The sequence below is a fragment of the Condylostylus longicornis genome, unplaced genomic scaffold (assembly GCF_029603195.1).
Source record: "Condylostylus longicornis isolate FDR11 unplaced genomic scaffold, ASM2960319v2 ptg000009l, whole genome shotgun sequence".
NCBI classification, from domain to species: domain Eukaryota; kingdom Metazoa; phylum Arthropoda; class Insecta; order Diptera; family Dolichopodidae; genus Condylostylus; species Condylostylus longicornis.
Window position 1 is genome coordinate 1,236,555 of NW_026577978.1, and position 26,121 is coordinate 1,262,675.

The 26,121-nt window shown below is 24.2% G+C and overlaps 1 protein-coding gene across 1 annotated transcript in view; it reads right to left on the reverse strand.

Annotated features, from left to right (window-relative positions):
• The window catches only part of LOC129618565 (proton-coupled zinc antiporter SLC30A2), a 101,853-nt gene that overhangs the window by 41,666 nt on the left and 34,066 nt on the right, over positions 1-26,121 (reverse strand). The window contains exons 3-4 of the mRNA XM_055533383.1: positions 16,781-16,891; positions 15,505-15,625 (exon numbers count right to left, since the gene is read on the reverse strand). Of these exons, the coding sequence (XP_055389358.1) occupies positions 15,505-15,625; positions 16,781-16,891 (232 nt within the window). The remainder of the gene's footprint in view (positions 1-15,504; positions 15,626-16,780; positions 16,892-26,121) is intronic.

Sequence of the window (26,121 nt, forward strand, 5' to 3'; positions counted from 1 at the left end):
ATTCCTTTAATAATTTTTCAATTCGACGGAAATTACTGCTGTATTTGGCGATCATGGTAACCCTTAAATTTATTAATAATCACGACAGTTAAAAGAATTTTATATTAAAGTTTAAAACTGAAAAAAATCACATTAAAATCAGAATCAAATCCAAACAGAATAAATACAATAAAGATTGTATAACACTAAATCTGGCAATTTAGAAATATTAGTAAAATTTCACATGATAATGAAAATATAAATATCATTGTCCTGAATTCTTTCGATATCTCTTACAAAAACGATAAATTAAATATAAGAATGAATCCCATTCTAATGTTCTGTACCGCTCTTTACCTAAAATCGAAACCGCATCCAATGATTTAATTATTACTCTTCCGTATTCATTAACAGCAACACTAGTGCAATGAATAACCAAGCTATAAACCTAAAATTTATTTTTAAATTTACGATATTACAATTACAAAGTTATTTGATTTTTAATAGAGTATAGTAAATATAGGCAAAAAACGACAATCTACTTCATTCTATTTAGCCATAACTTTTAAGTAATAATAATTATATCAATATATGAACTATTCGAATCAAATTCTAAACAAAATGGCATAGTTCAAAATTAAGATGAAATCTTTTAGAGGTAGGACATAGAAATTTGTGAAATTTTTTTACATATATTTAGATTGTGTAAGGCATTTTTTTTTATTAAAAATCATAAAAATATTTTTGACCGAATCATATAAAATGCGAAAAAAAAATAATCTCTAACAATAGTAAAATTCACAGTAATAACTTTATTCTTCCTTTCTCACATCTACTAAGAGACAGCTACAAAATATACATTTAATACAACATTGCAATCACACATCAAACGTAAATCATAACATAAAATGACTTATAAAGCGTTATGGTTGTGTAACATTAAAAATTTAATATTCCTTCACTAAGTATTAAAATATACAAATCTAGATTTCATATATGAAAGCTTAACATTGGTCTGAATATGACATGAGAGATCACATTACCCATGTCGAAAATCTAAAACGTAAATTTGTTAATAATTTTTTTTTCTATTTTTTGCTTTTGTCAATTAAATTTCTAGGAAAAAAATTAGTGAGTTAAAAAGACATTCATTTTAAGCATTAAACTTGTCTTTTTTTGGTTTTCTAAAAATATCAAAATTTTTTTTTGTACTGAATCACATTTTATTTATTTTAATTTTGCATATATATTAAATATAGAATGTAACAAGGCCAATTTCGTGTACAAGACAAATCGAAAGATGGAAGCAGAATATCGGACGCAACCACTGAATACATTCCGAATTTAAAAGAGCTCGAACCAAACGCAAAACCAGATCACGAATCCAAATCCATAACCGAACCAAAATACAACCGCAAAATTGAATCCGATACGAACCTAAATCTAAACTGTATTCGAACACGAACCCAAATTAATACCCGAAGAAAAATGCGCATCTTAACTCGAACTCAAAATCATACCAGAAAGCGAACCCAAACTCAAAATCAAACCCCGAATCCGAACCTTAAACTAATCGAACTCTTTTGTATGAATTTACAATTTAGTACTCATGAATTAGATGATTAGTTCCGTCCTTCGGGATATTTAAAATTCAAACTTCATTCTGTGTATGTATAACTTCCTTCATATCCAAGCTTCATATTCTGATATTCAAATTTTAGATCCCCCACATTATTATTCCTATATTAAACTTAAAATTCGTGTATTCGTAAGAAAATTTCATACACATACTTATATATTGTACAAAACGTTAAGTAAAATCTGAAATCAAGAAAATTTTCCCAATATCAAACCTTATCAAAGAAGATTAACCTTCTTTCATCGTAAAATGTCAGAGAACAAAATATTAAATTAAAAATTCTTATTTCTTATTTTCTCTTATTTATAAAATGAATTCCGAGTTCAAAATAAGCGTGTATACTTTTTCAACACGTTCTATAATTCCATATTATACACCTACAAACGCTTCAAATTCAAGTAATTGTTACAAAAATAAATATGTATATATATTTTGGCTAAAATCTCATGAATAATTAAAATATAATCATAAATGAAAAAATTTCAAGGACAATTTAAATGGATATGAAAAAACTTAAGAAAGATTAACTTGTGGAGGTTATGTAACCGTGAATTTCTGAAATAGATGATTATTCTCGTCTACAAGTACTGAGAAATACTAAAAGGAAACAAACAACAAAACAGGATCCTTATTATAAAAATAGTGTAATCGAGCATAAAAAAAAAATTTTTAATATTAAGTAGAATTAAAGTTAAAAATAATGAAAGAGAGAAGCAATACAAGTAAATGTTTTTTTTTTTAATAGAGAACAGAAAGTAAGCAAAGAATAACACAAAGAATTTTTATAATTCACAAGGGAATTTTCTTATAATATGATAAATTTAATAATTCATAACAATTTTTTTATAGTAAAAATTTTATAACCCATATATTGTCAAAAAAAAAAAATTAACTAGTTCTTTTATGCTTCACAAAATTTTTAAATTTAGAAAGAGAAAATTTTTTATAATTATAGCAACAGTGGTGAGCATAAACCAGAATTATTGGTTATAAACAAAAAATTATTGGTCCCTAAATTGATCTATCAAAATTAGTTCAGCTCCCTGACTAACAACTATTAAACAGAACCGGCAATAAAATTATCAGAATTAAAGTAGATTCATTGCTTAGTCGCATTTTCGCTGAATCCCAAATAATTCGGCGAAATATAGAAAATTACATTTTAAAAATTTGTGTAGAATGGTATAACAAATTTAGTAAACTACCCTTTTCGGAACATCATTGAATGTGTCATATTATGAGTGACATCAATTTCAAAGTTTTTTTTTGTGAAAGAAGCAACAGAAGTTTTTGCTGTGTAAATATTTGTACACAGCAAAAAATTTTCTCATATTGATTTTCATAACTAACAGGCAACAGGGGTAGAGGATCGATTTATTTTAAAAATATTAAAAAATTTGAAACTTGTAACCAAGTTTAAGGCAACAATAATTCTAAAAACAAATCACAGTGTAGTAGAAGCTTAAAATTTAAATTAGAAAATTCTGTGGAAATTCATCTTGAAATTACCTCAGTTTATTTCTGACGAATCAATGAATATATGAGATTTAAATTCTTTCCACTTTAATATGGCAAAATCGTGATTTCAATTTCACAGTAATAACGATAGTTTTTAATGAAGAACATATTTTGAGACGTAAACCACAATAATTCAACTTCTTAGTTAAAATCCAATATTTTCAAATATTAAAATTAAAATCAATTTAATGGATAAATCCTGAAATTCTCTATAAGACAAGTGATCCAAAATTTCCTTTGATTTTAATTAAATGATCACTTGTACGGACAAAATACACCGATTTAATTCATTTAATTCAATAATATACGCTTTCAAAAATTTTTGTTTAATTTTAATAAAATAATTAGCTATGCATTGGAATTAAATTCTTTCGGAAAAACAACCATCCCTCTCTTACCTTTATAAATAAACAAAATTAAATTTTAACAACATTAATATTTATTTTAACACTGATATTCAAATAATCAAACAGCTAAACCTTTTTTCCCCAGTATAACAACTAAGAAAACATACCCCAAAAAAAAAAACAAATACAAATACAAATCCCCTCAATACAATCATTTTAATATGATAATCTAAATTGTGCTGAAATGCATAAATTCATTATAAAAAAAAAAAATATTGAGAAAAGTTTGAGGTTAATTATATAAAATACACGTGTATAACCCAAAAAAAAATAAAAAGGACCCTCCATCAAAAGATTTATCTTGATTTCATTAGCCTTTTGTTCAATTAAATTTCTATAAACATTAAAATTATGATTGAGTTATCAACCTGAAAAATTTTACATTATATATAAAATATATAAAAGTTAAGTGTATTAAGTGTATAATGTATATTATGGAATGACACGGGTAACCATGACACGGGATCTTTTATATTGTATGTATATAATAATATTCATAAAATTTTATATAGTGGTTAGCTTTTATGTATTATGGTTTTATGTGTGGTTATCCGTCTTTTTGTTTTATGTTTTTTGTAAAATTTGCATAACAATATAATAATTTAGTGATAAATTTGAACCTTCATACATCAATATTATAATGGGTTATGTGTGGCAAAGAGATTTTCGATAACTAAATCAAAATTTCAAAATTTCAGACGTATATTTTAGTTATATAGAAATATGAAAAGAAATTTGATTATCATATTCACTATTATTTAAAATTAATTTTATTTAAAATTTTGTATATCAGGTATTTTAAATAATGAATTTATAAAATAATATTATTGTTATCCTATTAGTATAAGGATGCAATTTTGTATTTAGGTGTATATGGTATTTATATGTAGTTGAATGAATATAGATCATGGATGAATGTTTTGACAAATCATCATTCAATGAACAGTTCTTTAAATTTAAAACTTGTACAAATACTTAGTTTCTAAATCAGTTATCTGTAGCCTATACGATAAGATGTACTAGAAATCTACGAAATTGAATATTAAAAAAAGTCCGACAAGCTCAGTTTTTGTTAATGTGAATTGTACTTGGAAATTTTTATTGTATTGCCATAAATTAATATAATAAGCAATTGCCAATTTTTCATGTAATGTACACGAAAAAAAGGTATATTTAACATTTACTCACACTGTCACACCAGTTTCAACCATATTATTGCAAGGCTTTTAAAAAAAATGTTAATCATGCAAATAAATTTTCAAAAGTTGATGAATCAATGCTTAGATGGACAGATCGAGCCCCAACATAAATTCATACAAGTTTTGAATTAATTATTCTACAGAATAATTTTATTACCGATCAACATAGAAGTGATCAAACTGGTTTATTCAACTTAATTTTATTTTTTAAAAAACTGTATTGGAACTTATTCTAAAATTTCTTCAATTAAATGAAATATTTTGAAAATTGAGTTTAATTTCAATTAAATTATAACATTAAATTGGAATTTCAATTTTAAGATTACCTCCAAATTATTGAAATATTATTAATTTTTTTCAATTTTTCTTAAAAATCATCTTGAAAAATTCGCAAATTTTAATTAAACAATGTTATCCTATTCATTTAAAATCATAATTAATAAATTGATTTAGACTGCAAACGCATAATACACACAGATTTTTTTTTGTATAATCTTAACAAAGAACTGCACATATGATATACCATAGAGTATAGAAGAATGATACGACTATATGAGTACCATAGCATTTAATACCGACCATAAATTAAAATGCATTTGCATAACTTTAATCATAATACCTTAATAGTATTATAAATTATCTAACATTATAAATTATAATGATTTCTACTTTACTTATACATTATTATGTTTTCATGTCTTACATATGCAGTTTTAATCTTCTCATTATATTAAAAAGTAACATTATAATGAGAGAGAAAAATGTAAAAAAAATATAAGATTGACGTTTTATTTATGACATCATTTTTAAAATGAAAAATTTTTAATGTTTAATTTTTTATTTAGTTTACCATTATTTTTGAATTAAGAAACAAAACATTGGAAATATTAAAATAAAATTAAAATATAAAAGTATAAAAATATATAGAAAAAAAAATCATATCCTTTAAAGGATATACACGCTACTGTTATTATTATTATTGTTACAGGACATAAATATAATTATGTTACAAGATTGACATAATCTCTATCATATATTCTCTTTAATGTAAAAATACATCGCATATATACAGTGCTGTACAATAATTCTTGTATATATCAAGATGAATTTAAATAGCCCGAACTAAGTTCTATATCAGTTAATATACGATTTTGCTGATTAAACAAGAATTGTTATATGTAATTGCTATTTTAATTTGACAATTAAATATTTTCGGAGATCATTTTGCTAAATAAAATATATTTGAACTTACGAGTATATAATATGTATAACATCTACCGAAATATAGTTGGGAGTGTATCCAAATTAAATCGAAAGGTTTTATAAAAATTTATTAAACTTAACCAAATTATTATTACTATAGGGGAGGCGAATAGACATTTCAAGAAAGAAAGTGATAAGAAATACTTGAAGATAAATTTGGAAATGAATTTTAATAATTCCCCAAGTAAAATAATTCAGGTATGTCTTTTTGTGGTAATTTTTCGCGTTTTAAAATGCGAAAGTTTTCCAATGGTCTGTTATCCTTTACATATATCACTTATAACACTGTAATCAATATACGCTTGAATATTTTCATATTAAAATATTTTTAAATTGTCCTTTCTATATGTATGCATGCATGTATATATTAAAACTTCCATATACTTGTAATATATGACTATTGTATTTAAAATATCTCCAAAAAAGCAATATGTATATGTACTTTCTAAAATCATAATTTAAACGAATTACGATTTCAACGAATTTCATATGTAAAAAGGCTTTCATGACACAAAGGATTTTCTTTTTAATTTTAAATTTTTTTTTAACTTAACAAAATTTTTTGTTATTATAAAAACATTTATACGTAATATTACATTTTATTTTATAATGAAAACAGGACGAGAACCTGTATACAATAGGACGTGAAGGATGTTTATTTACTAACCATATGTATAAAATGGCCGTGTATTTAAAAAGTAAAGGTAAGAAAATTATTATAAATTTTATGACGATTTTTGTTGTTCTTTTTCATTTAATAAAATTGGTTTTATTTTACACTATATACTGGCTTTGTTTTATCCAACTTCCTACGACATTTATATAATTGTATAAGTATATAAAATTTCCATGAATGTTACAGAAAGAATGGATTTTAGAAGATTTATTCAAATGTTGAAAATAAAAGGTAAAAATTGCTTATATCAAAAAAATGTCAAAAAAATTAATTCAAAAATTAAGTTTTTTTTTTTTGGTTTATCTTTTATTTTCATAACAACAAATTCCGTTTTTCTAAGGATTTTCTTGGAAAATATTGTTCATTTTAAAATATTTTAAATTAAATTGAAAAATAAAATTGTAGAATTTATTTAAATGCGATTTATGTGCAATTTGTCGTTCTACTGACTTAACAGTGAATTGTACCGAGGCCAACGTCAATTTTATTTTAGGACTTATATAGGACTTTTTGCTGTGATCCTTATATGAAGTAATTGATATTTGAACAACAAGGAAAAAACCTACGTATTAATTTTTAATTTCAGTTAAAAAGCCACATTGTTTTTGAAAACAAAAGAAACGTATAGTGCATTAGAATAACTATTGCCGTCTATTCTGAATAAAATGAGGAATAGATGAATTAATCTTAAACAAAATGAAGAATAAAATTTTGAACTAAATTTTCAAAATTTTCAAAACTTTCTACTGAATTGCATCGAATTTGAATCATTCTTAAAATGCCATTCACAATAATTCAGAAAATTTTACCGTTATTAACTGTTAAAAATAATTCCGCAATTTAATCACAGTTCAGGTTTGAATTCAACATTACGCTCTGTTGGAAACTAAACTATTCATTATTAGGCTTTGAGACAAAAATGTTTGCTACTCAACAGACATTACCAATTCTGTAATATTACTTATTGATTTTTTTGCTTTATTTATCAAAATACAATACAAAAAAAAAATCTGGAAAAAAAAAACATGAAAAAAAATTATATTAAAATTCATTTCACTCTGCTTGACACAATTTTAATTATTGATAATTTCCCTTATTTTGTTTTCCTTTCTACATATACATATATTCACTTTAATATCGCATCTATATTCTCCCCAAAAATTTCCCTCCCTCACATCATTTGACATCATTTAACTTCTAAAACATAGAATGAAAAAAAAAATAACAAAATAACAATTCCTTTTTTATTATTTTAACATTTTCCTATTCCTTTTCATTTTAATTACGATTCTTTCTTATTTCCTTAATTTGTAAATTGTATTTATTCTTCTATTCTTATTTCATATAGCAAAATTTTCCATTTTAATTTTAATTGCAAAAAAACAATCCAAAAAAAATTAAAACAAAAATAAAAATCGTTTATCAAAATTAAAAAGGATACTAGAAGGATATTAGTTATATTCAGCTAAAATTGTAAACATACTTCAATTTAAGAGCCAATAATAGAAGACACAAAATAGAAGAGAGAGAGAGAGTGTAAAGGAAACAAAATTGTATAGAATGAAATATAGATAGAAAATTTATTTGATTATCAAATCTCAATTGTCCCTATTAAACTGAATTTATATATTATGGTAACAATATAAAAATACCAAAATTAAAAGCTTAACACTAAAAAAAAAGAAATTCTATATAACTAAATTAAAATAGAATTAAAATCAAAATATAAAAGTAATAATTTTTTTTTATTAAGATTATAAAATGAAAATATCATAAAGTAAAATTAAAGAACCTTAAAATATATCAAGTACATTAAGAAAAGCCTTTATAAAATCTAAATTAAATAAACACCGTTTTTAAAATTTACGATAATTTATTATCACTTTACGTTAAAAATATATTCAGAAATGTATCCCGATTTCTATAAAATTTGTAATTTCTATAAAAAAAAAATTTTGTTGCAATTGAAAGAAATAGATTTTCGTCGTTGTCAGCCTTTTAAAAATTATTACGTAACTTTTTTAAAAATTCCGATATATTTTCGATATTAGTCTTTCTACGGGATTAATTTCTACGGGAAAAATTGTTAACAAATAAATTCGCAAGCTTATACAAATCAAACTGGCTATCCCGGAATTTTATACAACTCTTTTATTCTGCAACATTTACTCTATTTATAGCATGAAAAATATATACAAAGCAGTAACAAATTGATCAATTTAATTCGGTATTCTAGTTTTCGATTTTCTGACCTATCACCTTATATCTATGTGTACATTTACATGTTTTAAGTATATTATGATAAATTTATATAATACTTATATTATAGAACTTAAATATCACAAAAATGAACAACATTAACATTATAACAGTTAGATAAAAGGGCAAAATATCAAAGTAAACATAGTCAGAAAATTTCTAAATAATGAAAATTTTAGCAAATATTAAATAAAACTCATATAATATATTTTAGTATCCCATTTATGTACATATTATGTACATAAATGGGATACTAAAATGATACTACAAAATATATATAAAGAAAACTGATGATGTGTAAAGAGTGTTATTTAATGAATTTTCTAATATTTTGCTTTTAAGATTTACAAAAATTATACATTTAAAGACAAGTATAATTTATATATTTTATTATGTAAGTATATTCATATGAATTATATGTAATTATTTAGTTTCGCTATATGGTAATAATTGTCATATTACATATTGGCAAATTAATAATTGCATTCTACAATATTTCATTATATAAAACTTTTGAATTCAAAATAGAAAGTTTACTTCAGGCACATTAATGTTAATTTATCTTAAATAAAATTGAAAACATTACAGTGTAAAAACTTCTTTAAATTCAATAATTTGTGTGAAAAATTGTAATATTAAATATTTACAAAATGCCTCCACAAATTCAACTTCTTTTTACGCTATCTTGTATTATTTCATACTCATATGTCATTACATAAGATATTTTTATTCATATTCAATTAATGCGTCTTCTAATAATTCATATGCGTGCCTCCCTATATACGTACTCCAATATTGTCTTAAAAAACAACCCGGAATATAAAAATCTATATAACAATTTTTATGAAGGTGCAATCAATAGGGTCTTCTGGTAACAATCTATAAATTATGTTGTCTTCCATATTACTCCCACCTTCTCTGAAACAATTCATTCTATTATAAAGAGAACGAAACGTTATATTCTATCATGTTCATTTAATAACTCGCAATAATTTTCTTGCCAACAAAATCTTTTCCCATAACTATTATATGCAATTATAATGCATTTATAAAGAGCGAAATTAAAAAGAAAATAAAAATTTCTAAATATTTCATTTAATTAAAGCTAATTTTCATTTTTATATCATCTTATATTTTTAGTTTGTTATTTAGTTATCCTTCAGAAAATTTTCATTTATTAAGGATCGTTGAGCAAAATAAAATATCCTACATATATACAAATAATATTCTTCTTTGATTTAATATACTTGATATAGATACAGATACTGACTTTTCGAAAATAAATAGACTGATATACTCTACTTCGCTCTTTATCATTTTGTTCATTTCTCTATAAATTTAAAAAAAATTTTACCAAGAAAAATAATTTAATTCGCAGTAAATTTTATATAACAGTATAATAATATAAACGATATTTAATAGATATATAAAAAGCACCCTATATGTAGGTCAAATCTTGAGAATTGAAATGAGAAAATGAAAAGTAAAAATGCAATTAGATCAGCATCAATTCTTTAAATTTTAAATCAAAATAAATTTACTTATACTTTTATATTTGTTACTTGAATTTTCTATAAGGGCAATAACTGACAAAATGATGTACACAACTATACACATATGACTATCAATTATAAAAGATTAATTACTGTTATACATACTTATATACACAATATATAATGTAGCAATGCCAACATGTAATTTACACATTCATATTCTGGAACATTAGCTAAAATGGCAACGTATACATATGTATATATGCGATACTTAAGGGTTTTATAAACCGTACTTTCTATATTGATGTTATGTAGATATACGAAAAATTCAACTGTCAGCTATGATGTACAATCAAAAAATTTCGTACAAGGTATAATGTTCTTAAAACCCGTTTTCAACAATTATAGCTTATAAGACTCTGTAAATTAGAAAAGCATGTCTTGAAATTGGAATTAGGTATTCTTATAATTATTATGGAAATAGGTTTACATCACGTACAATCTTTATCTTTTTAATATTTTAGAAAATATTCACTGGAACATCTCATAACACACAATTAAATTATATCACTTTCATAGAACTAACTGTCTATACCAGAATAATCAATAGATTGCCTATCCTTCAAGTTTGTTTTTTTTTTTAACTTCTAAAAAAAAATTGAAATATTTATAAGCAAATTGGATTTAAAACAAAAGAGTATCCTAATATTCTAAAAACAAAGCATTTTACAATTTGCGAAAAACGAAAAAAAAACTTTTTCTTTTAAACTTCAAATTGTTTTACTTTAACCCATTTCTATATATAAGAAATTTTAAAAAAATACAGTCAACCAAATCAATTGCCTTAAAATAGCCCATTTCATTTCAACAATGTGTGTTCTGATTCAACATTTTGAGATCTTTAAGACCGAAAATGTAAAAAAACTTTAATCAAAACCATTTAGACTTATAACTAAATGTTATTGCATACATTCAGGATGAATGTCTTGTTGCATACATTGAGGAGGAAAATAAAAGGAAAAATGTACTGGTATAACAATTAAAGTAAAATAATTATGACAGTTAAGAAAAATCTCAATTTTTGATATTATACGATTGATTTTAATATTCGCACTTTTATTATAAACAATGTCAACAAATTTCAGAGAAATAAATGTCCGGAAATTGTAATTTTTGAGCTATTGCGACAAAAAAAACTCAAAAATTCCATATTCTTACTTCGAAAATACGGATAGACGATTAGAGTCAAACTAATTGAGACTTTTTCTTTAGAAATGTTTTGGAAACGTACTTGAAATGAAGCCATATTCCTATATCACTATTAATATTGGAGCAAAAAAAAATAAGGACTTCAATTTGTTTACCCTATTTATTAATGTCTGCATTCCCTTTCATTTTTGTTTTCATATTTTTTTTTTCCTTTTTGCTCTTGTAACTTTTTCTCATTACTTTTATTATATAGAATCTACATTTAAATAGATCCCTAATACCCATATGTTTTGTGAACTTATAAGAAAAAAGGATAATGTTACACATTACAATTATACGTATATAGGGTATATAAAATGCCTTTTCGTACTTAGACCCACATCATTTAGAGAAAAAAAAAAAACAAACATAATATTGAAAAATCCCACAGTATTTTGTCTCAATGAAAATGAAAATAAGAAAAAAAAATATTACTCTACTATAAACCAATATTGGTATACACAAAAACCAATATTCCTTGCCATCAAAGTGGTATTTAACAGCTCATATACATACTATGTAAACATATGTATACATACACATGTTGTATATGCTTTCATACGTACATACATATGTTTGTAGATAAATTCTTAATGCAAAAAATAGAGCAACATTGTTTATAATAACATCATAGGTAGAAGGATGATTCACATATACACTTCAAATCGAAATCGAATCGTTTTTGTTTAAGTCTAACAGAACGTTTCGAGTTTGAAAACTCGTTTGAAATTCTAATTTACAATAATTATTGTTTAACTAGTATCGCTCAAATTTTGTTCACATATTATAGAAGGTAGGAATTTTTTAAAAGATTGTAAGGGCTAAGTTAAGAGATAACGTAAACATGGAGCTTATGTGCTTTCGAAATGTCTAGTATATTATTCAATTTTTTGTCACTTATATTAAGTTTTCACAGTTAACCTTAAAGAGTAACCTAATTCAATTTTAAATGCTCCAAAAACGAAAGTATAGGGTAAAACATTTATAAACCATAATCAACCCGTATAATTAAAATTATTTTTTTTTATTGACTCTTTATATGCCATAAAAATCAAGTAAATTTAATTTATTCAAGGTATTCAGAAAATTATTTTTATAAAAATTTATAATGGTACATATATACAGGGTGCTTGGCAAAATATGGCAAATTATTTTAGAGATGATTCTTTGATCAATTTCCAGCAAAAAATTAAATAAGTAGAAGGGTCCAGATATACTTGTTGAAAAAATAAGATACCAGATTTTTCCTGCATATAAATAAATACATATAACTTGGGAACAACGCAAGATAGAGTAATCATTTGAAGCTTGTTTTACTGACGATTGATTTTTCTTTATTTTTAGTTTGACAATCAATTTGATTTGAGCCATTGTTTTCGAGGTAAAGCTCGTCAAAATCAGAATTTTAATTTTCTTTTTGGAATTTTTTTTTAAAAAATCGAAATTTCTCGGAATTTTTTTTGTAAAGCTAAGATTGGGGGTTAAAGTTAATTTAACATTTTCCCTTATCTCTCATAGTTTTGCAAGTAAAACCTGTTAACTGTAATTATTGTGCCAGTAAAATATGAAAAATTCATTTCAAAATCATCTCTGAAATTATTAGCCACCTTATGCGAAAGACCCTGTATGTACAGAAAAATATTAAAAAAAACAAAAATTCATGAATAAATTTATTACTTGAAATGAAAATTAATGAAAAACCATTACAAATGTTGTTTTTTTTTATTCTATCTCGTTATTAATGCTTTCTAAGAATTTCAGAATGGCAAAACTGTTAAGTATCATAATAATATGCTCATAAGGATAATTTAAAAAGTGCTTATACAATAATATTCAAATAAATATATAAAAATAATAAAAAATAGCCTCCAAACACACAAAAAAAAATTTATTGATTTCCATGAATTTTGTTTTTTCCTTCTCGTCCTCCTTACGAGTATTAACATTATTATCATTCAAAGGATATTTTATACTTTATAATAAAACAGAAATACCATAAAATCAACGTAAAAGAAAAAAAAATTTATTATCTTTTTAAAATTGATTTTTATTATTTTTGATTTCACTCGACTCCACTTTTTTTTAATGTTCTTATTTCCGTCCCACTTTCATTCAAGAAGAGAAAAAGGAAATGGTGAAAAAGTTCCACACTATACTCACATTGATTTTCTGATTTCAAATATCACATAAAATTTAATTCAATTTTGTTAGTCAAATGAGGCAAGCAGCCAACAAATAAAGAAAAAAACAGGAAGATTAACAATAAATTTTTACTCAAAATTTTATGTCCATCATCCACCGAAGAGATAAATAGAAAATAAATTAAATAAAATTTTTTTTTAGGTTATGACAGCGTTTTTAAGAGGTATAAAGTATTGTGTGCCGAAAATATCGTAAACGAGCCAGAAATTTTCATCAATTTTAAAATGAAATTTAATAGGAATGGCTTTTGAAAATTCTATCAATTTTCTGGAACCTGCCAAATTTACTTGAATTTGTTCTAAATTTACAATATTTTTGATTTGATTTAATAAAAAATCAGAAATGAATAAGTGGCATCTCATTACAGCTAAAAATACTAAGCTAATTACGATAGGTCAACTGCAATTTGGATATGAAAGTAACAAAATGTACATTACAAACTTCTGACACAACTAGAAAAAATAACGCATTATTGGCATTATGACTACTAGACTAGTAATTTTAATAATAAATTTTAATATTAAAATAATAATGGCAGGAAGTTGGGGCTAGATTATTAAAATTAAATATTGTAAAAATATACTCGTACAATAAATTTCTTTTAAAAAGAAAGATAATTTCAATAAATAGAAAATATTCAATATAGTTGAGGAAATTAACAAAATTCTTGATACAAAGTAAATAAAAATTTAAATAAAATGCCAGAAAAATGAAGAATAAATTTCTATCACAAAAATTTTTCTTTTTTTTAATGGTTAAAAAGAATAAAAACTCAACAAAATTAAAAGGTCTTTAACAGAATTATAAAAAAACAGCAATGGTAACATGAAAAAAATTTAAAGATGCTACTAAAACTGAATTAAATTGCTTAAAAATTCTAAAGTCTATTCAGGATTTCGATTGATTTTTTGATAGATTTTTAAATTAACTACTAAAAATTAATTGAATTTCAAAGATTATTCTTTAGATCGTATTTCTTTCTGCTGGTTACGAAGCTGACAAAGGCAAATTTTAGGAATTCCATAGCTTATGGTAGCTGCGTAAACTTAATATAGTCTACGTATATAATGTGTACATGTATGAAACTATTACCGCTACACAAGAATTAGAGTACATAAAATAAATTCAATTAATTTCACGAATGATTTTTTGAACAATTTCCATCAAAAATTGCATTGATAGGGGTGTACAGATACATTCGTTTTCGAGCTACAGTCTGTTGAAAAAAAGGTACAGGATTTTTCCTGCATGTAAATAAAATATGCTTATAATTTTGAAACCATGCAACATAGAGTGACCGTATTGAATTTGTTTTAATGGCAATTGATTGCTCTTTATTTTTGGTCTTACAATTAATTTGATTTGAGCCATAGTTTTCGAGATACAGGGCGTCAAAATCAGAATTTTTGCTTTTTTATTTTTAAAAATTTTTTAAAAAAAATCGAAATTTCTCGAAAATTTTTTTTTTCTTACAAAATTTTAATTAAAGCTGGTAACAATACATTTTAAAACAAACAAAATATTAATCTTTTATTTAGGAGTATTAATCTTAAATCAATTAATTAAGCTCAATTTTATTAATTAAATATTAAAAATTAAATATTAAAAATTATTTACTTACTTTTTTGTTGATGGTCTTCCTGCCAACCATATTGCAAATAATGATATCATAAAACTAGCAAAATCAGTTAAAAGATGTGCTGCATCTGTAGCTATAGCTAAACTACCAGAAAGTACACCACCTATAGAAAGATATTTTTTTCAATGTAAATTATAAATTTGCAGTTAAAAATTAAAAAGAAGTAAAAATAGAAAGTAAAATTTAATAGCCATTATAAAAAAATGAAAATTGTTAAAAGAAAATCTTATTTAATGTAATAAGCATTAAAAAAGCATTAAAAGAGACTCAATAGTTTTAGGAAATATTGGAAATGGTGTTATAAATTTGTCAGAAGGAGGCTAATGGTCATAACATTTAAATCTTAAGTTAAAATTATTATTCGGTTCCCAAGAGGTCTGATACGGTCTACCTCAATTAATTATATAAATTTTTTTCGTTAATTGGTTTGTATTGTGGAATAAATTAAAATTTTACTATAAAATATTTTAATGCTCATAACTGGAACTAACGCAGTACCTCATAATTAGGATCCTTTAAAGAATTGATGATTTCACGAGGATTCTCAAGAAACTATATACTTATAAATATGGGATTTAGTATGTACGATGCTTATGTCCAAAATTTTTATATACAAAGTGACCTTTCCATTACAAAAAAGTTCAAATTTATCCTAAAGTTACCGGGATCAAACACATAATTTTGCATCATTCTCCATTTTCTTTTAAGTCAAACTTTATTATTTTAAATAGGATAAATTTTTTTTTTAATAAAAAATTTTTTTTTATTTTATCTTAAAAGGAAAATCTTCCATTGAGATGGAAAGTGCAATTTTTTTTGTTTTAGAAAAAAAAATTCTATAGAATAACAATAAATGAGTTTTTGTAAAGTATTCTTTTGAATGAAACCGCAAGATCTAAGATAACTACAATGAATTTCCTTAGAAATTTTTAATTTTCACCACCTGTTTAAATTATGAATTAAAAATTTATTTGACTTTTATAAGTCAAAATTTTAAAAATTTTCTTTATGAACCCAGATCAATATTTTTTGTCTTGCACAAAATATCTTTATGATTTCTTAGCCATTGTAATTATTATTTACAAACTTTATTAACTTTCCGTTCAGTTTTATAAGTCCAAAAACCGAGAAAGTCAGATTCCCATTTGATTCGAATAGTATTTCTATAATTTTAATTTTAAGGAAGTTCTTTATAGTTTCGGTCATTGAAATCGGTGGGTAATTACAATTTATTAAAAAAAAAAATTTTTTCACTTACCAACAACTTCTGCAATAATAAAGATCACACACAATATACTTGCAATAATAAGTTTCTTTCTAGCTTTTGTATCAACACCTTCCGTTCTTTTACGATGGCAATGACCACGAACTGTAAAACAAAACAAAAAGATATTTTTTAAATTGGAAATGTGAAAATAATTTTGATTCAAATATCGTACTTTATCGTTCCGATTCAGATCAATATAAATTTCAGTAAAAAATTTCAATGATAATTAAAAATTCGATAAAATTTCTCATTAATAATGACAAAATAGCAAAGTACATAACAACAATAATAATGAAAAACTAGACTACAATAATACTGAAATGGCATATATCCTTATTAAACTAATTAAAATCTATATTACAGATTTAATTAGACACTTTAAAAGGAACTATATACACAAAACTTAAACTATACTCACTCAAAAAATACCGAAAGAAATCCTTAAACCAAAACTTTACTTTCCTTTTCACACCCATAAAATCTTTGTAAATTGAATATACATACGAGTAGTATATATTTTGTATAAGTGTTATACTCTAAATCAGTTGTATATAAACAAAATTATTATGTGTAAATTAAAAGAATTTGAAGAGCACTTCGTCTATTCAAAATTATTTTAATTTTTTTTGTAATTTAGTTTTTACTCTTACGGCTCCGCATTCTTAAAATTCTTTTAACTTTTATAAGTATATTTTTGATGACCTTCTTATATATATTTTTTTCCCAAAAAATTTTCTTATTTTCATGAATGTTAAATTTTCATTTTATAGTTCAAGTTCTAGTATTACATTAATGAAAGACTCTTTTAATTATGTAACACACACAAATTAACACTATCTAAAATTTTATATTCTTTATCTTCTTTATAAAGCAAAAACTCTTTAATTTTTTCTTCCTTCAATTTGCAAGTGTACCTTATAAGGTACTCGTATTCCTTTAATTATAACAAAAAAAAATTATAATGAAAATTAGTTAAGAATTTTTTTTTTTTAGAAAGTTTGAAGGGCATATACCCACTTTTAGAATAAGATTTGATCGTACATAGTTTCTAGTAATCAAAAAGAGACTATTCTTAAAGAATTTTGATAAGAGAAAAATTTGAGAGCATAAAAAAGGATTATATATAATTTTATTTGCATATAATATACACCATGTAATTTGTTGCATGAATTTATAATCAAAAACTACCATAATATTTACATATTTACAAATAATTAAAACCAGAACATTAAAAAGGAAATTGTAAGTGTTAAGGATTTAAAGTAAAAAATTTAAGAAGATCCTCACATTTTTTTCCTTATCCGAAGAAATTTAAATTAAATTAAAAGTATAAAATAACTAAAATATCTAATTTAAAGGTCATATTTAGAGGACAAACAGCTTCCAATTTTCAAATATTATATATATGGGTCTTATACGAAGATATGTGAATAATTACAGGAATTATTCATTGAACTCGAAATATCTTCGACTGTTTCTTTTTAATTAAATTATTCCCTAATTATTTATTAATTACCAATTAAATTATATTAATATTTAGTATACAACTTATAATTTTATAATAGTTATAGCGTAAATTTACTGCCAAATATACTATTATTTGAATTATATACTGTCAAAATTTGAAGTGTCATTGCGATTCCCATCCGAAACCGTCATGAAAAAAAAACATTACGGGCACGAATTATTTTAGTGTTTTCATAGAATTGCAAAGCTAGGATGTAAATTTATGTAAAAGAGATGATATACAATTTTTTATTGAAACAAGTTAAAAAAGGGATCAAAGAAAAAATTCCATACACATACATCATACACGCACAAAAAATACAAAAAGAATATGTGAGAGAAATAATAGTTGAGTTTTCTCTCCATTTACTCAAAAATTTTATTTTACTCTTTTTATTGTTTTCGAAAATGATCATGCTCTTCGACTAGATATCAAAGTATTATTGAGTACATAACAAATAAATGAGCTGATAAAGAGAAAATTTCTACTTGGATTGGTTTGGTAGCGTTATTTACGTTCCTGTTACTGTTTTTGCGTTATTCTGCTGTTGTGATTAATTTAAAATAACAATATTATTGTTCTTGGATGTAAGACTATTTTTGAGATTTAAAAGTAGTTGGCATAGAATTAAAATTTAGTGAATATGGTCCGGATTGTACTGGTTTAAAAACAAATATTCAATTTCCTTCTCATTTCTTTGTTTTAGAGAAATCACAATATTATATTTTAAATTTAGACCAAACCATTACATTTTACATAAGAGTTTTAATATTTTACTTCCATCCACAATACATTTACCTATTCGCATACGACTAGAATAAAAATCATATTCAAATAGGAACCAACTTTTCAATAGGAATACTTTCAATATTCTGATAAGGTCTAATAAAATTATTTTATCCTCTTTTACATAATTATATCATTAAATAAATGATCACCAAAAAGACTCTCTTATAAGTTTCTACATATAGATATTATGCAAAATCCAAATACTATCTAGAAAGTTTTTTTTTTAACAAAGAAACCTAAATATAGCTATACTATTGTAAATTTTAAATGTTAATATTTTAAATAAATAAAAAGAATAAAAGTAACCAAAACAATAACCATATAACAAAATTGTAGAAAATTTAAAGCAACCAATTTATACTACTAACTTATTAAAAGGATTAAATGAATCATACATATATACACACAATGAATGAGAATGTAAAGAAAGCATTATTTTTAAATGAAATTTATTAATAGAGTTTTGTTTTTTCCTTCTCGTAAATAGCTATTCCTCTTTTTGATGTAAATAACCATTGCAATGCTATACCCTAATATTTAATATGTATATAACATTAAATTAAAAAGATCCCTACAATTATATTTGTCTATTTACTTTGAAATAAACATTTTGTTCCCTAGTTACAATCTACTTTAACTATTTGGTTTATAACAATGAATACCTATATATATATATGTACTTAATGCCAAAGATATAATAATGTTTACGTTCCTTTTAAGGGTATACAACATTTCACGTAGCACTAAAGCCGTCCAACGTTCAAATCGCCTTACAGATAAGGAAGACATATATAGCACTCCAAGTGTATAACACTCTCAATCAATGCAGCTTGACCATACCATTAGTAATTTAAAAGAAGTTTTTTCAGAATCTAGAACCTGAGTCGATGTAAGATATATGAAGTCAATGCAAATAACACTTAACGAGTATTTTATTTTGGTAGATTGCTTTATATTTTTATCCATATGTAAAATAAATTGAGTATAATTAAATCAGTTTTTACTCATAACAGGTACCTGATTTACACACAAAACACCCTCCAATATACAAAGTACTACCAACAATCCTAGAACTAATTCAGTTTATTAAATAAACTTAAAAGGAGCGCAATGAATGTACAAATAATATTAGATGCAATATATAAAAGTATATGCAATTTCATTGCAACATACCAATTGTAAACTATATACTTACATACACAAAATGACCTAGGGATATGAATTCCTTTAAATTTATTTTATTATAAAGAAAAATATAAAGGAAAAATTTCCATATGGTAACCAACCAACTAAACAATCAACTATTAAAAAGAAGTACGTATGTACATATTTACAGTGTAACACGAAGCAAAGGAAAAATTTTAAAGTGAATAATTTTTCCTAGGTCAATATAAAATAGGAAAATACAGAATATGTATATACACCATTACGTATTTATGCTGATATTAATATTGTTAAAGCTTATATGTGTTAGCTTAGAAACCATATGAATATTCTGTATGAATACATGCCGAATATTATAGTTATGGTATATAATGTTATTCCCTCTTTGCTAACTTTAAATTATTTTTAATTCTCTAAAATTTAACAATCTAAAGTAAAATTTTTGCAAAGGATCTTCTATTCTAGAGTGTACTAAATCCATACTTTATCATATTTTTAAATTTGACAGAAATATAATTGTTGATTTTGAGTAAAGTAAAGTCAATTATAATTCAGAATCATTTCTTAACGAATCTGAAAATTGCAACATTATTCAAACCATTAAAATTTTCCTTTGTTTCCAAAAACCTAACCCTTAGTAAAGTTTCATTTCTGTTGGTTTTTACGTTACATGAACTATTAACAGCTACAATAGCAAAAGAAACTACAAAGATATGAAAGATCAACGTGTCAATTCCAATGCAAATAAAATTTTTCTGAGTGTGTGCAGAACGAAATAGCATCTATATAATACGTATAATGATCTAATTTTGAAAATTTCAAGGTGAAACAATTGAAATCTCATTCACTAACTAGCTTAATTGTTAAATAATTGACACCTTATAACACATTACCTTATAACACATTAATGGACACCGCATAATAGATACGATATTGGTTTCACTCATGTACGCTGTGCTCATCATTCCAAATCTGATTTTCAAATTTCAAACCGCACTATCAAAATATCAAAAACTACGTATAATACAAAAAAATTTCATTATCACACACATATTTTTTCTGAGTGTCCGTGAAAATAAAGAGTCTTAATGCATTAATACATTATAAGAAAGCAAATTATTTTAATTTTGTACGCTTATGAATTAAATTTCCTCTATATAGATATTTTACTAAATTACAAAAGAAATAAGAATGCTTTCTTTTAAAATAAACAAAATTGCCCTCAAAATTTTAAACATACATTTACATATACATATGTATACACAAATAATCGTAAACCTTTAAGCCGTAAAATAATAAAAGAAAATTTATTCAGATATTCACTAAACACTTAAGAATTTAACTTAATATATTACATATACATATACATAATGTATAATACGAGTTAAAATTAGCTACTTCTTAAAAAATGAAATTCTACAAAAGAAAATTTCTTTAAAAATTCATGGTCATTATAATAAAAAAGTAATTTTTAATTTCCATTCCTCTTTTCTTTTTCATTTTCTGCACAGTAGCTTTGAAGTCTTCACACTATAAAGGTAATAATAAGGCAGTATGTAATATAATAAATACCCTTGCGCATATATGCAAGTATGTATGTACATATTTGTAAAAATTTGGAGTTCTTTTTTGATGTGGTGCAAAAACTTAACTGATTTACAAACATTGTGATAATGCACACATATACTAGCTAAATAATGGGTTATGTTGTACAGAAAGTCCTAAACTACAGTTAAATATTCATTTTTGTAATGAAAATTTTGAGAACATGAAGCCGAGAATCTGTCCTTTCATAATTTCATACGATTTTAAAATTGCAAGAATCTGTGAGTTCATTCAATCGGAACTTAATTTGTTTTGAGCCAAATTGTTCTCAAAAATTTTTATATAAATTATATTATTTCATGATCCTCCCATACAAAATGAATTACGAAAAAAACACAAAAATTAAAGCAAGATTCCCGCTTAGAAGCCGAAGCCATTTAACAAACTATAATATTTCTAAATCTCGTATCGATTTCCATATGTTCCACCTATTTTGGTAACATATCCGTAGAAATTTTTTTGGAATTTGTAAAGAAACGGTCAAATGGGATCAGAGTCTACAGGAAGAACTGGTCGTTTGGAAAGTATGCGGTTAGGCTGGTATAGAGCTTCAACACAACGTAATAAAGCTGCCGAAAAATGAACTAATTGTGGTACGGTGGACCAAGTTCACCGGGCACATCAATCAACCAACCAACCATGATTACATTAAATTAAAAATTCTGCTTCTTTAAAAATTGATAAGAAATTTAAGGACAATATACGTACACGAAAAATTTTCTCACTAACTCGTTTGTACATGCAGATAGGTTATTACAATTTCACACTATTCACTTGTTTCTAAACTGCAACATAATTTTGTTCAATCACCTTCAAAATTCAATTTTCTTATACAAACATAATTTTTCCGAAATAATTACGAGCCCTTAATAAATTTAATTAGTTAAACTGGTAGAAATTTATCCCTTTACAGCTATATTAAATTTAAAAGAAAGGATGTCCTTATAAGCAGCGGCTATAAAATCACCTATACTTTTATTAATCCAATCATTTTATAATTATAATTCTGTTCATAAAATTACACTCAAATATTTACTGAATCAAAATCAGTAATGCAAATACAAAATGCAGAATCATCTAACGAAATTTATTTATTACTTTAATTTTCTCCTTCAAATAATATCAAAAGAATAAAAAAAGGACAAAAAAAACTAACAATCAACTAAATATTAAAATTTATTTCTGAGATTTTTTTCTTTAAATTAAAAAAAAGGGATGGGGGGGGAGGGGGGAATTCCCTTTTGTTTAAACAAAAACCGCGCCGTTTTTTCATCAAGAAAATATTTTATAAATCCTTATTATTTACTTATTGTTGCATGCATTTTTGTGGCAAGCTTTCATCAACGTAATAACCTTGATATTTACTGTAAATGCTACCTTGATTTTATAACAATTTTATGAGCTGTAACTAAGTGTTATTTTGTTAAGAATATTTCTGTTATAGAATGCTTTTAATTAAAATTTTCTTTAAAATTTTTTTAGGGTTTTACTTTTGCCTGCGATGTGGTTTTTATTACAAACTGGCATGCTTTTAAATAGTTATTCACATTGATACTTAATTTGACACAGCTGAAATATTTTAACATTAACTTTTTAAAGTCTGTTTGATTCTCTCATTAATAAATGTTTTACTTGTAACACAATCTCATCAAAACAAGCTAGAATTTAGAGGACAATCTGTTTTAATACCATTCCATAATTTGAAATATGCCCACGAATAAAACATGTTGCCCTTGAATTTCTTATTATTGCAATATGGTTTCTAATTCAGATAGTTTTGTCTAATTTGAGTTCAGTAATCATTTATGTCTGACTTTAATTAAATTTTTAAAAACAGTAGTTTTTAAGATACAAAAGGGGATTTAAGAGGAGTGCTGAACAAAATCAGTTTCGTACAAAATATTCAATGTTCCTTACAAAATATTCAATTCAATGCATGCACAAAATAAATCACTGTGCAAATCGTTTAGCTAGCAATAAGATTAGAGCTTAAGTAAATTAAGTAGTAGTTCACGGGTTAAAAAATATCTTCCTAAATATAGTTGTTTTACAGATCTCCAACAATTTCCCAACAGTTCAAAATTTTAAATATGTTACAGCTATACAACCCCAATCCATATTACATATATAATGTGATTGTTAAGAAAAATTCTTCAAAAATTTCACGGCCATCTTATATCAGTTCCTTTATTTAAATTTATTCTCATATCACATGATTACCTCAACATATAATTTAATACGTCTTTTGTGAGAAAAAGAAGCCTTTCTCTTATCATACGCAATCATACCATTCTCTTATATTATGCAATATTTCAACAAGCAATTCGTTTTAATTGAATTATTAACGATTAATAAAGATTTTACAATACAACAACAAGAACAATCAGTTTCAATTAATATGCAAGAACAAAAAAAAAACAGGATATGAACATTTTCAAAATAAAATATTAACCATTGAAAATTGTAGAAAATATTTACAACTCATTAATAAAATAAAACATACAATAAATCCTTAAAAAAAAAAATTCAGGAAGCAAAAAAAAATTTTTTTTTAATATTACAAATAATTTATCTACTTGCTTTTTTTTTATTCTGAGTAGGACATTAACAGTACAGAATGCCTTTCAATTTTAATCATTTTAAATTGAATTATTAATTTAGTTAGCAGCACCTTGGACAATTGTTAGCAGAACAAAGATGTCATGGCGATGCGGAACAAATTATCTTGTTTTTGGTAGGCGCATGTAGTATAATAGATTTGAAATATAAGATTCATTTTGGAAAAAGCCCCAGCCTAACTAGAATCTAATAAATTTTACTATACAAGTTCATGAATTTTGAACTTGTATATTGTAAAATTCACTTAAAATTTTGAGACAAATTGGGAGATGGTACAATTCGGTCGGGTATTGATACGATTAAGCGTACATTCAACTTTTAAGCTTACACATTACAATATTAGCTCAATATTACAAAATATGTTTTCACACAATCGAAAAATCTAAGAAGCGATGAGTTATTCGAATATTCATAAAAACATGTAAAATTTTTATAAATAATTCAAAAAAATTAGAATTCGAACAAGCTATCGTACGTGGAAGAAACTATACCGAAGATTGTTGCAAAATATAACACAGTAATCCTCACTAAATTCATACTCTCATATGTCCTTAATAAAATTTGCTTTTTAAAATAATTTCATCAACAACAATCTTTCACCCTGTATTTTTTCTTTAATATTAATAAATTTGGTTTTATTTTTTTTTTGTTATTTTAAATTCGTTAAACAATGCTAAATTATATTCAATTAAAAATATTTTTTGTAAATTAAATTAAATCGTCTGTTAAAAAACATAGTTAATATTTTATTATGAATACTCGTATATGTATGTGTATATGTTTACATTAATATCCTTATTTTTTTTAATATGTATATGCATATATTTTGGTGTTACATAACGCATATATTCTGTACATGGTAAATTATTAAAAGTCATCTTATTCTTTTTTTTTGTTTTTTTTTTTTTTTTGCGAAAAATGTAATAAAATTCAGCCTAATTTAGTTAATTGCCTTAGAATCTTTTTTGAAAATTAAAGAGTAAAATGAAAATATAAAATAAAATTAAGCATATAGAAAAGATTAGCTAAAATAGTGTTGCCATCATTCACTTAAAAATATATTAAATTTGGAATAATAAAGAATTTTTCAAGAGTACTCCAAATTTGATAATGGAAGAATTTCCTAAAATTTTTCAAACAAAATTTATTCGAAAAATTTGAAAATTCATGGACAATTTTATACAATTTTGAAAGTTTTCATTCAACATGTTTTAATTTTGTTAAATTTCCTTTTTGGGCAGTTTAATTGTTAAAAATTGAAATTGTTGGAAAATATAGGGTATTGACAAATTTTAAAAATACCAAAAAATTTTGGGCACTTTGGTAATTTTGGAAAATTTCATTAGTTTTGTATAAAATTTCGAAATTTCCATCCTAGTTTCCTTCAATTTTAAATTTTTTTCTCAAAAAACAAGAAAATGAACACAGACATAAATTGAACAGCAATGCTAATTTAAAAGCAAACCATAAATATAGATAATTTTTAGCCAATTAAATTAGGTCTTTTTAGGATAGCCTTTATATAAACCAGAACCAATATTTAAGAGTAAGAATTCAAAGTTTCGAGAATAAGACTTGAAACTTTTTAAAAATTTATGAAAAATTTTACAAAATTAATAAAATTCCTTTCAGTATGGCAATGCTAATT